At 44.4% G+C, this 13,218-nt stretch overlaps 1 protein-coding gene across 1 annotated transcript in view; it reads right to left on the bottom strand.

The window, feature by feature from the left end:
- The window catches only part of LOC111138635 (membrane bound O-acyltransferase domain containing 1), a 114,033-nt gene that overhangs the window by 24,608 nt on the left and 76,207 nt on the right, over positions 1–13,218 (bottom strand). The window contains exons 5-8 of the mRNA XM_022490666.1: positions 10,261–10,316; positions 8,174–8,228; positions 6,558–6,741; positions 3,857–4,049 (exon numbers count right to left, since the gene is read on the bottom strand). Of these exons, the coding sequence (XP_022346374.1) occupies positions 3,857–4,049; positions 6,558–6,741; positions 8,174–8,228; positions 10,261–10,316 (488 nt within the window). The remainder of the gene's footprint in view (positions 1–3,856; positions 4,050–6,557; positions 6,742–8,173; positions 8,229–10,260; positions 10,317–13,218) is intronic.

The following is a 13,218-nucleotide window of genomic DNA, read 5'->3' as shown; positions in this document are numbered from 1 at the left end:
GCTGGGGCGCCTGGGTGGCTCAGTGGGTTAAAGCCTCTGCTTTTGGCTCAGGTCATGATCCCAGCAGGGTCCTGGGATCGAGCCCCGAGTCGGGCTCTCTGCCCTGCAGGGAGCCTGCTTCCTCCCCCTCTCTCTCTGCCTGACTCTCTGCCTACTTGTGATTTCTCTCTCTCTGTCAAATAAATAAAATCTTTAAAAAAAAAAAAAAAAGTAAGCTAAATCACAGCACTCTAAGGTCTTAGATCTGGGGAGATCTTGGAGAACTCTTTCTTGAGGCTCTATTCATTCTTTCCAAATGAAGTTCAAGTCCAGCTCCAGTGACTTCTGAAGAGTTATTCTAAAGAAAAACGATGTGTTCTATGTTTGTCTCCTTTTCTTTGGGCACAGTTGGTGACTGCACACTGCTTATCTTATGCCTGGCTTGGAAATCATCTGGTTTCCTTCAGAAGGAAGGATGAGAAGTCCTGAGAGCCACTAGGTCATTCTCCCAAGCCGCCTGGATGGAACCCAGTGGAAAAGGAAAAGAACAACGAAGCAGGGCTGTGCCCGTTGAGGAACGAAGTTTTCAATGTGTGGTTAGAAACGGAGAGTGACAAGATGAGCTGAACCAGGAGAAGAGGAGCCCCTTTGGGGTCTGTGCTGGAGCTGAAAACCAGGGCTGGCCAGACGGTATGGGACCAGCAGCCCTTCAAGTCCTCCTCCTGCCTCCAGCCTCGCCTAACACCTGGAACCACCACCTCTCTTTTGGGGGCCTACAACCTTTCCAAGGACTTTACAAAACACTCAGCAGCCAGCCTCATTCAGCGCTCCCAGGGGTGAGAAGATGCTGGCTGAGAGGTGGGCTCTAGGGGCAGAGCCCCTGGCTTCTGTGTCTTCACAGAACGAACATTTGGCCTCAAGAGAGCCATCTGTCCTCTAGAAACCCATTCCCTTGGGAAGAAAATGAATGTTAGAGTAGTACCTGTCTTAAAGCCGCGTTGCAAGAGTTAAAGAAGTAATGAAGGGGGCTCGGAGCGCAGAGCCCAAGTAAGCCCTCCAGAAACGTTCACTGTTGCTCCCCCCGACCCATCTTGCCAAGGCTCAGTGAGGCCACCATTCAGATCACTCAGGTGGTAAACAGTGCCAGGCTCCGAATGCTAGAAAGGATTCTGATCCCGCCCCCTGAGGGGCTAGGAGTCACTCCGAAAGACAAAGGTTAGACCAGAATCGTGGTTCTCAGAGGCCGCGTGGAGAGGCTGGGAAATGTGTTTGCTCAGAATCATGTACTCCACCACCGTTTATCCAAGATGTGGTTCTTGTCTCTGAGCGGTTAGAGGTTCTAAGTTCACCAGCCCCAAACTGGCTTTACTTGTATCGTCTACTGTATCATTACAGATAAATTAACTTGGACGCCCGTACTATGGAGGCTGCGATCCTTCCTTGGAACACAGCCTGGGCTGAAGTTGAGTCTCACTAATTAGTACTAATTAGGGAAAAACAACCAGAATTGTACACTAAGCCCAAAGAAAATTGCCTTCATTATTTCAATATAAACAGTAACGAGAATGAGGCTAACACGGTGCAGCTCAGCCGAGATTCAAGAAGGGGCCAGCTTTAAGGATTAAATTCATAATCACGTATAATGAGTGCATCAATTATATACAAATGATGTTTTAAGGAGCTGGATAAAACAATTATTTGCTTAAGCGGTTTAAATAGTCCCTGTTAGGCTAGTCATTGCTTCCTTGTTCATAAATAATACAAAGGTTAATTTCAGACCGGCCCATGCAAGCTAAACCATAACAAAGTTTGAACTGAGGCCACACAAATTCATGAAGTATTTCTCCTGAGGCTGCCCCCCACCACAAAAAGAAGATAAAGGGAAGGGGGTATAGAAAAGAGCCAAGCCCACGGAGAAAACTCCCCACAGAAAAGGATACTCCCAGAATCTGGGGCACCCCCAAAAAACCAGAACAATCCCAGATCCCCCCCCCCCCCCCCCCCGCTGCCTAGAACCCCGCCCCCTCCCCATCCCCACCGGCACAACCCACCTCGAGTTAGACTTTCCCTAGGAAGCCACCCAGGGCCTTGCCTTCCTCCTAAAGCAGGAGCTGATTTAGTCCAGAAGCCAGCCCTTAAGCCCTAGGATACAGAATATGGGAATGGGAAAGGTAGGGAGGGGGAGAGAAAAGGAAGGGTAAGTGAAGACGTAGGAGGTAGCAAGGAGAGTGAGCTGTTATCTCTTCCTCCCTCCCTTTCTCTCTCTCTCATTCACAACCACACACACTCGGGTTAGAGCAAAGTGGAAATATTAAGTATTTCATGCAGGAAACTAAGCCTTGGTGCTCCAAGCAGGGTTCCAACCATAGTAAGTATCGTGCTTACCTACAGAAGAAATTACCATTCTTAAGTCATAAAGCAGGTGCACAAAGAGGAATAAGGCTTTTGAAGCCTTATTCTAAAACAGTCTATATTCATCATCCTCCCCCCCCCCCCCCCCGAGATTGCTGGCCTGGGGACAGCTCCCCACGTTACCGCCTGGTCAGTATGCCTGTCTCTGGGCCCGCAGACCGTTAACAATCTGATAGCAGACAAGAGGGCTTACCTTCGCATTCCCCCGCCACAGAACCCAGTATGTGACAAAAAACCCCCTGAACTGAACCAAAGGGGACAAACAAAACTTCCCACGCTGCACATGTTTTAAAAGCCCTCAGTTCCATCTTTCTGGCCAAGTGTGCCCAAAACACCCCACTAGACTGACTTCTCCCTGAACATTTCGACCTTTAAAAATCATTTAGCGCAGGACTTGGCAAGAGAGAGGAATTAGGAGTTATCTTTTTTTTTTTTAATAGGCACAGCATTCCTATTTGCGGTGATGGGAAATTCCGTTCTAGAGACAGACAGTGGTGAGGTGTCACAGCACTGTGAATGAGCTTCATACCGCCAAGTCGTAGACTAGAGAGGACTCAAATAAATTCTGTGTTCTAGCGTATCGCAATAAAAAATTAAAAATAACTTGGTAGCTACCAGCTTTAATTTGGGGATAAAAACTTGGAGCATGACAATGAGAGAAAAGGAACTCAATTAAGTGCTACGCCTTCACTCAGGGAGCACGGGCTGAGCACTAGGCACAGAATTTAATCATCTGTTTGACTTAATAAACCAAATCAGGGCTCCCTGACATCAAGCCCCAGGTCACCTTCAGCTAAGAACTTAAATTTCCATTCCTGAACTGCCGTGCCTTATCACAATCCTTCACCATTCCTGGCAAGTAAACAGGAGGACTTACTGCTCACTCCAGCAAAGCTTTCAACTTTTCCAGTTTAAAATTGTTCGTAAGGAAAGAGAGAAAAGCAAATCAAAGTCGAACTTTCTACCTTAAAAAAAAAAGTCACCTGAAGTCAGTTTCTAAGGCCTAAAGCTGGACCAACCATTTTTTTTTAACCAAGTTCTTAAAAAGAAAATGTGACCTAAGTCAGTACATGTGTTAGTAAGTTTAAAGCATGACCCCTCTGTTATGCACAACCCAGAAAAATGACAAGACGGCCAGATCATTCTGGAATTTCCCTTTCTAACTTTCCACTATACGACTGGGAAGCTTTGATTGGTGGAGGGCGCTTCCAAGTTTGGACACCTGCTAATAACACTGAGTCGAAGTGACCGTCAGGACGGCTCTGCTCTTATCACGGGTAATTGAGTTTATGGATGGCGGGACACAGGAGTGCTTTGGTGGAAAGTATAAAATGATACTGGCTGAGCTGCCTCCATCATGCACTGAACTTTTTTTGATTAAGTGATCCAAAATGCTGTTCTGGGTAGGCCCTCCCAGGAGTCTCACTTTTCCCTTATTCACTCGGGGCCGTTCCATCAGACGTACCTAATGTCCAGGCAAAGTAATACTTGGGCTTCGAAGCTTGCATGACAATATATAAGTAGCACAGTCGAGTCAGAAAGTTTGCTTTATGAACAAACCAGTCATCAGTCAGGCAGGTGATGGGGAAGGACTTCGTGAGCGTCAAAAACAGGAGGAGAGACACCAAGGTCATGCACAACTTGCGTATCACAGCTCTCTGAAAATGTGGAAAAAAATCAGTGTAACCAGGCAAGACTCCGGCATGAGGAAAACAATTTCAGCAAGGGCACACTAGGGACAAGCTGTTCCAATAGCTGCTTTGGTAATATTCCTTACGAGGAGTGGCAACAGGCATTCTTAGGACACAGATTGGGTCCTGACATAGGAGCTAAATGCAAATGAAGTCTATACCTTTGACACTTGAGGTCTGAATTGTATCTAAAATTGAAGGAAACTATTACCAGCACATTCTACCAACAAGAGGAAGGTAGGTTTTTTGTTTTTTTGTGTGTGTGTGTTTTTTTAAGATTTATTTATTTGAGAGACAGAGAGCATGAGTGGTAGGAGGGCAAGGGGCAGAGGGAGAGGGAGAAGCAGACTCCCCACTCAGCAGGGAGCCCAACATGGGGCTCGATCCCAGGACCCTGGGATCATGAGCTGAGCTGGAGGCAGATGCTTAACTGACGGAGCCACCCGGGCGGCCCAAAAAGGAAGGTAGTTTAATTACCCAAAACATAAGAGAGAGAGCATTACAGGGTGGCAATCTTCCATCGGAAAGAACCATTTGGCTTCCACTTCTGTCGCCAGCAGAGTCAAGGACATGGGTCTGAATCACCACAAGGAGGACAGAGGCTTAGCTCGGAAGGATTCCGTGCAAGTTCCCGTGCCTGAGCCGGGACATGAGCAGGTGATGGAAAGCTTCAGAAAGCCTTCAGGATGGTCTACATATAGTCTGCTCTAGCATTAAGATGTGCTGGCATTTTAAATGCCTCTGGACCAAGTGATTTTGCCCAGTTTCCCCAACATTCCAGGGAATGTCATTTAACAACAATAGAACTATAGTTCCCAACTTTATAAAAACAGCACACTTTCTGGGGCGCCTAAGTGGCTCAGTCAATTAAGCACCCAACCCTTGATGTTGGGTCAGGTCGTGATCTCCTGCGTCGTAAGATCAAGCCAAGGGTCAGGCTCTGCGCCTAGCGCCAAGTTGGCTTAAGATTCTCTCCCTCCCCCTCCGCCCCTCCCTCCCATCATGTTTGCAGTCTCTCCTTTACTCTCTCAGATAAATAAATGTTTTTTTTTTAAAGCCACATTTTCTTGTAATACAGGGAGAGCAACAGCACCTCCTGAGAGCAGCTTGAGGTTCAGGTGAATCCGTATTTGCAAGGTACCAAGAACAGCATCGGGCTCCCAGTCAAGTGCTCACCATGCTTGGTTGGCCGTGACTGCTGACAACACACTGGGGAGGTACCAGCCTGGGAGTGCCAGGCACCTCCCACTAATGTGTCTTTACCTAAAATACCACCTGACCACGTCCCTCTCTCTGTGCAAGAAAATGCCAAGAGTCTCCCCGGGGAGTGATATTAAGACTCCGTGATCATACTCTCAGGAACACGAGAGCACTACCATGGTAGATTCTGCCAAGAAACACCTGTGAGTACTTCGATGCCCCCACGGCCATGGTGACCTCACTCCCACACTGTTTCAGTAACACAGCAAGAGCTGAGACCGCTGACAACCTATACACTGTGGGAGACCCGGCTGTGTCAAAACCAGCTGAAAATTCACGCTTAGTAAGTCACTTAAATTTTCAAATAGTAATTTTGCCTAGATCTTAACAGTTACAAAATATTTAACTCAATTATCCTGACTCTCCTTTTTCCAATTTTCCCTCTTCCTTCAACTAATTACCAACTTCCCTTAAATATAGGATATTGGATCTGAATAAATTTAGCGTATTTGTGACGTTCAACACATTATCCTTATGTTAACTAATTTGAAATCAATAAAATTCAGGTTAAAATTTTAAAAATTTCCCCAAAACCATCTTAAACTCTCGAAGTCAGTAAAACCAGTCTTTAAGAGCATGCCAACATAAAATTGGTTTCCCACATAAGAAGCAGGCTCTGAAATTAAAAAAAAAAAAAAAATCAGGGGCGCCTGGGTGGCTCAGTGGGTTAAGCCTCTGCCTTCGGCCCAGGTCATGATCTCAGGGTCCTGGGATCGAGCCCCGCATCGGGCTCTCTGCTCAGCGGGGAGCCTGTTTCCCACCCCCGACCCCGCCTGCCTCTCTGCCTACTTGTGATCTCTCTGTCAAATAAATAAATAAAATCTTAAAAAAAAAAATCACATTTATTCTGGTTTCCACTCCCTCCCCATTCCCCTTTCATGACATTATCCTTTGGCTGGATATGAATTTCTCTTCATAAAGACAAAAAAAACCCCTCATAAATCCAAATGTGCTAACTAGCATAGTGCTGAGCACACTGTAAGCATTAAATATTGGCTAGCTGACCTAGTGGATAGATTGCTTTAATATTTCAGGCCCATGAGCTCGGCTGTGAGGCAAACGGGGGGTTGGGTTGGTAGGGGAGGAGTTCCTGGCCAAGCTTTCTGGTAAACGGTTTGGCTTTTTAATTAGAACAATTACTAGTGAGAGTCAGCACTGGCAACAGAGCTCTGTTTTTCCGAAGTTCTGGGTAAATAATTAGCACTAGCCACTTACAGTGGGAGAAGGCTCGGGCAGGCTGTGGAAACCTCTCTGCTTCCAGTTCACCTCCAGCAACTTCGTGTGTATGTGTCTCCCTTCAATAAAGGCTATATAATCCTTGAAATTGTTGCAAGGGCCAGCTATGACACTCATGAAGTTGAGAAGGTAGCTTAAATATTCCAAGAAAGAGGGTTTTACTCTGTGAAAATAAAGTTAAAAAAAAAAAAAAAGTTGAAAATCCTTCAGTCTCGGATTTTTCTTTAAGATCCGCAGGAAAGCCAATCCTAAACATAGGCATTTTCTTGGTAGATGATGAAACAACACATGGTCTTTCTTTGTCCGGGTTCTCTAAAAATCCCCCTAAGCTAGAGACCTTGCAGAAAGGAGACGGTGGGTGGCTCAGAGAAGGCGTGGGGCTCCGTGGCGCCCTCTGCTGGCCGACGGCGGCTATAGACACGGAGGGCGAGGTCCAGGGTCATGCTGAGGCTGGGAAGTGCTCCTTCTCAGCAGCCCTAACTGTCAGCAGAAGAGAATGAAGGTAATAAACATGAGGCAGGGTGGGAACCTGACCTAATGTGAGCTGATCCAGATGCTATGAAACGGGAAAACTCCCTCCCAACTGCCAAAATAAACACAAAAGCAAATGATGGGTGGAACCAGTTTCCATTTGAAGAGGACACACAAAACTACCACTAGAGCAGTCTCGAGTCTGCTCCGGCATCCGGGCACGAGGTCGCCAACCACAGGCACAAGTAGTAGCAGGGAAAAATTCTACAGAGACCAGCTCTAGGTGGTGTTTTAATCACATTTAAAGGGGCAAGATAGTATTGTGGGGAAAGTTTCCCCCAAATGCCATTGCTAACCAGTCACTGGAATTGTGCCCTACATTTACTCCCCCATAACTCTGAGCAAAGAATCTGATTCATTTGTCTCTTGCAGTGAGTCTCCATGGCTTCCAAGTCTCAGTCTCTTAATGTGAAAACGAGGCACTCAATCTCTGTACCACTCAGGACCCTCTCTTCCTTATCCCTGACTACCTCCTGGAATTCTCCTATAGGAACCCTCCACCGTGGCTGCCCGTCCTTCCCCGATGTGCTACCCCACAAGCCATTTCCATTCCCTATCAATGCTATCCTCCTCCCTTACAGCCGCCCTTCCTCTCCAACATCCGCACCAGCCACAGTCTGCCTTCAGCCTGCCTCCTGTCTCCTGTCTCCTCCAGCCCTACTTCCTAGCCGTCTTCACAGCAGCATTTAATCATACTGATGTGCACTGATAACTGTTTCTTGAGGACCCTCAGACACATGCCCAATAAAAATAACGGTAATAGACCTAACAACAGCAGTGAAGAAGAATCTGGCAAAACTAACAAAATTACAGACCTGTCTACTCTCTGTCCCAGCAATCCTGCTTCTGGGACTCTATCCCACCACTATACGCAAACCTATTTAAAATGACTTAGGAACAGGGTTTGAAAAGCCAAAGATTGGCAGATAACCCAAGTATCCATCAATAGCTTCATTAACAAGCAATAATACATCCATATAGTGGAGTTAGTCCATATTAAAGAAATGAGGAGGGTTTCTAGACGCTGATATACAAAGGGCTCAAGAATATATTGTTACACTTACTTTACAGCAAGTCGATGTTGCTCAGCAGAGAGGTCTTCAGCTCTTCGACCTAATCCTATAAAAAAGAAAAATGTAGCAATACAATGTTTGAAGTAGAAAACTCCAGAAGAGGCTTATAAAAGTCATTTGGGAAAAAAAGTGATTTATGTCACATTTTATTTATTTCATGAATCATAAAATCATATTTTTTTTCCCTAATGCTCTGGAATAGTTAGCCACAAGCGCACATGTGAGGGGGAAAGTTTGCCGGTTCTCGTGAAGAGGGGAGAAAGCAGGGCTTACTCCTATTTAAACTGCACGGTAGGACATAGATCCCAGAAAACTCCCCACATCTCTTCTGCTCCTTACCAAAGTGCATTATATTTTCACTGCTACAGGAGAGGGAGAGAGAGAGAGAGAAAGAGAGAGACCTGCCTTTGCACCCTGCACCAGCTCAAAGACCTCCCTGATTATGCCAGCAGCAGACACCTGCTACCAGCTGAAAGCGTGGGTTTGGAATGGGGAAAGGAACAGGGGACTTTCCTCTTCTAAAAAAAACAGGAAATGTACTCTTGAATGCAGGGAAAGTACAAGACTTATGAGGTGATTCTTCTTTTAAAATTCGTCCATGCCAGGAAAAAAACAACAAACAAACCCAAATCACCTTTGCACTTCTCATAAAGTTTATATGTTAATTTACAACGGCAGAAATTGAAGTGTTATCTAATAAGCTATAAACATTGGACTACAAAGCTGTACATCCCCTAAGACCGATGGTGGTCACCAAGCATAAAGACATTTCAGAAATATGCATATAGGAAGACTGGGTTTCTGGAATTTGTTTGTTCCTACTACTCACAAGAAAAAAAGAAATGGCAAATAAACATCTTGCTGCACATAACGGTTTTTCCAGAAAATTGGGTAAACTGAGAATGCTTTAAAAAGTAAATTCAGGCAAAAAGCCTATTTAAAAAAAAAAAAGGCAGTGTTTAAAAAAAAATCACACTTTCTTTCTAAGATGTCAACAATACATCTCTAGCAAATCTAGAACTTAAATTGATTTTAGCTATTGGTTTATGTGCTAATGTTAGTCTATCACCACTACCAACTAGACTTTTAGGTACAAAACATTTAGCAGCACACCCCGGTTTGCCTTGGACTTTCCCAGTTTGGGCCCTAAAAGTCTCATGCCCTGGGAAACTGCTCAGTTCTGGACAAACCAGGACAGTCAGTCACCCTAGAAAGACTCTGTCTTTGGTATAAACTTACCAGTTCTCTACAGAACGACTAAATCGCCAAGTATGAACTAGGAATGTCCAAGGTCAAAACGAAATTAAATCAGCTTTAAAGAAAAATGAGACTAGCTAAGAGAGACTATAAATCTTCTCAACCTGTTCACACGTAAAGGAGCTTCAACAGTCTGAAAGCATTTGCAGGAGTGGTACAAATCCGTAGATATCCTCCTACTAATTGTACATGACATCTCTTACGCCCACATTGAAATCCTCCACCCCGGCTGAAAGTGCCGTCCTCCTTCCCTGGAACCAGGTTTTCATCGTGTAATTCACACTTTCTGGTCATTTTCAGAAAGGGCAGGAAGAAGGATATGTTTAGTTTTATACTAACAGAAGATTCTTCCTTCTCCCGAGGAGAAGGGTCAGGCTAATCTCATTAGATGATTTTCCAAGCCAAACAAAACAAAAACACTAAACAAGACAAAACTAGCATTAAAAAAGAAAAAAAAAAGTTAACCAGCCAATACTATCCTTTATTACCTTGTGAGCGTCTCAGATTAAACCAAAGAAAAATGATGCCGTTTCTTCCCAAGGGATTTGGAAACGAAGGGCAGAGAGCACCATAAATTTAAAACATTATAAAGGTAAACAGAAAACCAGCTGTTCTCGGTGTAAATACTTCAGCCAATTTAGATTACAGAAATAATAGCTGGGAAAGTAAAAAGCATGATTAGAGAAGCTTGCAAATTTTTGACAAGTTATAGAAGATGTGCCAGCCCTTGGCTAAACTCTGGACTACGGTGTATAGTCTAAACGAAGAGCTCTGAATGTCGGGCTCACTCTCGGAACCAAAAGGAGAGTTGTTTTTCTCACCATCATGAACTTGGAATGCCAAGGTCGTGATCTTCTGCGTGACAATCATCAGAGGCCTAAAAGGAAGATAGAAGAGAATCGATTGGCAGAAGGACCACTAGAAGAAACATTTATTCTATTTCTCTGCATGGTAGTTGTTCATCTCAAAGGCTCTTCAATATCATGCAAAAAAACCCAAAAAACAAAAAACGGAATTAAAAAATTCCCTTCCAAATCATTTTAGATAAGTAGATACAACAACACTGAATGAGAGGACACCAGAGAGCCCCTCTTGCACAGTTACTCCACATGTGAGTTCCAGGACCAGCACCGTGAGCATCTTCTGGGGCTCATTAAAAGTGCAGACGCTCCATTCCAGAACCAGAAAACGAGGACCTGCGTTTTAACAAGACCTCCAGGGAAACTCACATGTGCATTGAAGTATGAGCAGCCCCCGTCTGGGGGGTACCTCATTCAGCACCCTGGCTCCACCTGGATGAGGTCCATATTCTGGCTTTTTCACCCTAATATGTTCTAACCTGTGTTATTCTGTTGAAGGCAATTCTTCCGAGCACACATAGTAAGATACTTCTGTAAAATGCGGCCACCTGTCCATAAACCGTTAAGCAACAAAAAATAAGACAGATTCTCATTTGAAAAAAGAGATCAAATAAAAACTTGTCTAAGACATGGCACCCATGCCAACAAGAACACCAATTCAACAGAGGCAAGAATAGCTTTTTTAAAAATAAAGATTTTCATTTATTTATTGGAGAGACAGAGACAGAGGCAGAGATAGTGAGAGAGAGCAGGAGCAGGGAGGAGAGGGAGACGCTGGCTCCCCACTGAGCAAGGTGGGGACTCGATCCCAGGACCTTGGGATCATGACCTTAGCTGAAGGCAGGCGCATAACCCACTGAGCCACCCAGGAGCCCATAGCCTTTTAAAAGTGATGGCACAACTAGATAGCTACATAAAAAGAATTAAAAAAAATTTTTTTAATGTACCAAAGTTCTAAGTATAAGAGCTAAAACTATGAAACTCTTAGAAGAAAACATAGGCATAAATCATGAACTGAGATGTGGTGATGGTTTCTTTTCTTTTTTTTTTTTTTTAAGATTTCATTTATTTATTTGACAGACAGAGATCACAAGTAGGCAGAGAGACAGGCAGAGAGAGAGGAGGAAGCAGGCTCCCCGCTGAGCAGAGAGCCCGATGCAGGGCTCGATCCCAGGACCCTGAGATCATGATCTGGGCCAAAGGGAGAGGCTTAACCCACTGAGCCACCCAGGCGCTCCGGTGATGATGGTTTCTTAAATGTAACACCAAAAGTACAGGTAACAAAAGAAAAATGTAGATTGAATGAATATCATTAAAACTTAAAACTCTGTGCTTCAAATGACACACACCATCAAGAAAGTGAACAGACACTTCATAGAATGTGTGACTATATGTGCAACTCATACGTCCGATACAGGACTCGGTACTAGAATATATAAAGAACTCTTACAATTCACTAAGAATAAGACAATAACTCAATTTAAAAATGGCCAAAGGAGCTGAATGAACATTTCTCTGAAAAAAAGATATTCAAATGGCAAATTAGCAGATGAAAAGATGCAATAATCAGTCGTCAGAGAAATGGAAACCAAATCATAAGGCATTTCACAAGCACAAGGACGACCAGAATCCTGAGGGTAACGAGTGCTGGTCAGGAGGTGGAGAACTGGAACCCTCATACTTTGCTGGTGGGAACATTAAAAGGTCCAGCCACTTCAGAAAGTCTGACAGTTTCTTTTTCTTTTTTTAAAGATTTTATTTATTTGCAAGAGAGAGGAGACACAGCGAGAGAGAGAACACAAGCAGGGGGGAGTGGGAGAGGGAGAAGCAGGCTCCCCGCTGAGCAAGGACCCCGATGTGGGGCTCGATCCCAGGACCCTGGGATCATGACCTGAGCCAAAGGCAGATGCCCAACAACTGAGCCACCCAGGCGTCCCAGTCTGGCAGTTTCTTAAAAGGTTAAGCACAAAGTGACTGTATAAGCAAGAAATTCCACTCCTAGATATATACTCATGAGAAATAAAAATCTATCTACACAAAAACTTGTACACACCTGTTCAGATCAACATTATTCGTAACAGCCCAAAAGGAAATAACCCCAATGCCCACCAACTGATGAACGGATAAATGAAATGTGGTATGTCTATATAAATAGAACATTATTCAGCAATAAACAGTCAAGTACTAACCTGTGATTTGGATGGACCTAGAAACCGTCATGCTAAGTGAAAGAAGGCAGACATAAAAGTCCTATGTTGTAGGATTCCATTTATATAAAATAGCAGAATAGATATATCCATGGAGAAAGAAAGCAGGTTACTGGCTGCCTAAGGCTGGAGGAATTGGGAGGAAATGAGGGCCGATGGCTAATGCACACAGGTTTCTCTGGGGGGTGATGAAAACGTTGTATTAATTACACTAATGGTTGCACCTGTAAATCCACTCTGCGAATTTGCTCAAAACCACTGTACTGCCTTCTCCAGATAGGTGAACTGTAGGATAAGTGAATTATATCTCAACAAAGCTGCAATTTTTATAAACAGCATCTGTTTTTAATAGTCCACCCCCATTTAGTGCCCTTAAAAATTCCATTCTTGCCCAACCAGACAAAGACCAAACCTTACCGCTCAACCATAACGTCCTTCAATCCTTCTTAGTCTAGCCTGGTTTTCTGATACACACTGTTGAGGTTTCCTATTGAATTAGCTGTCTCTGACCCCTCTGGACTGATGGCTCATTTATGTAGATGGTGAAAATAGCATCCCTGGGATGAGCCTGGGATGCCACACTCCCCGTGAGCTCAGGCCAAGTGTGTGGGAGGATGGCATGTGGCACAGACCATTTTAGGCCAAGTCTGATATGTGACAACTGCACTCTACCTCTTGCCTGTGAGTCCTTTTTCCTCCTTAATTCTTCCCC

The sequence above is a fragment of the Enhydra lutris genome, unplaced genomic scaffold, assembly GCF_002288905.1.
Source record: "Enhydra lutris kenyoni isolate GAN:26980312 unplaced genomic scaffold, ASM228890v2 scaffoldscaffold93, whole genome shotgun sequence".
Lineage (NCBI taxonomy): Eukaryota > Metazoa > Chordata > Mammalia > Carnivora > Mustelidae > Enhydra > Enhydra lutris.
This window is presented reverse-complemented; position numbering and strand designations above follow the sequence as displayed.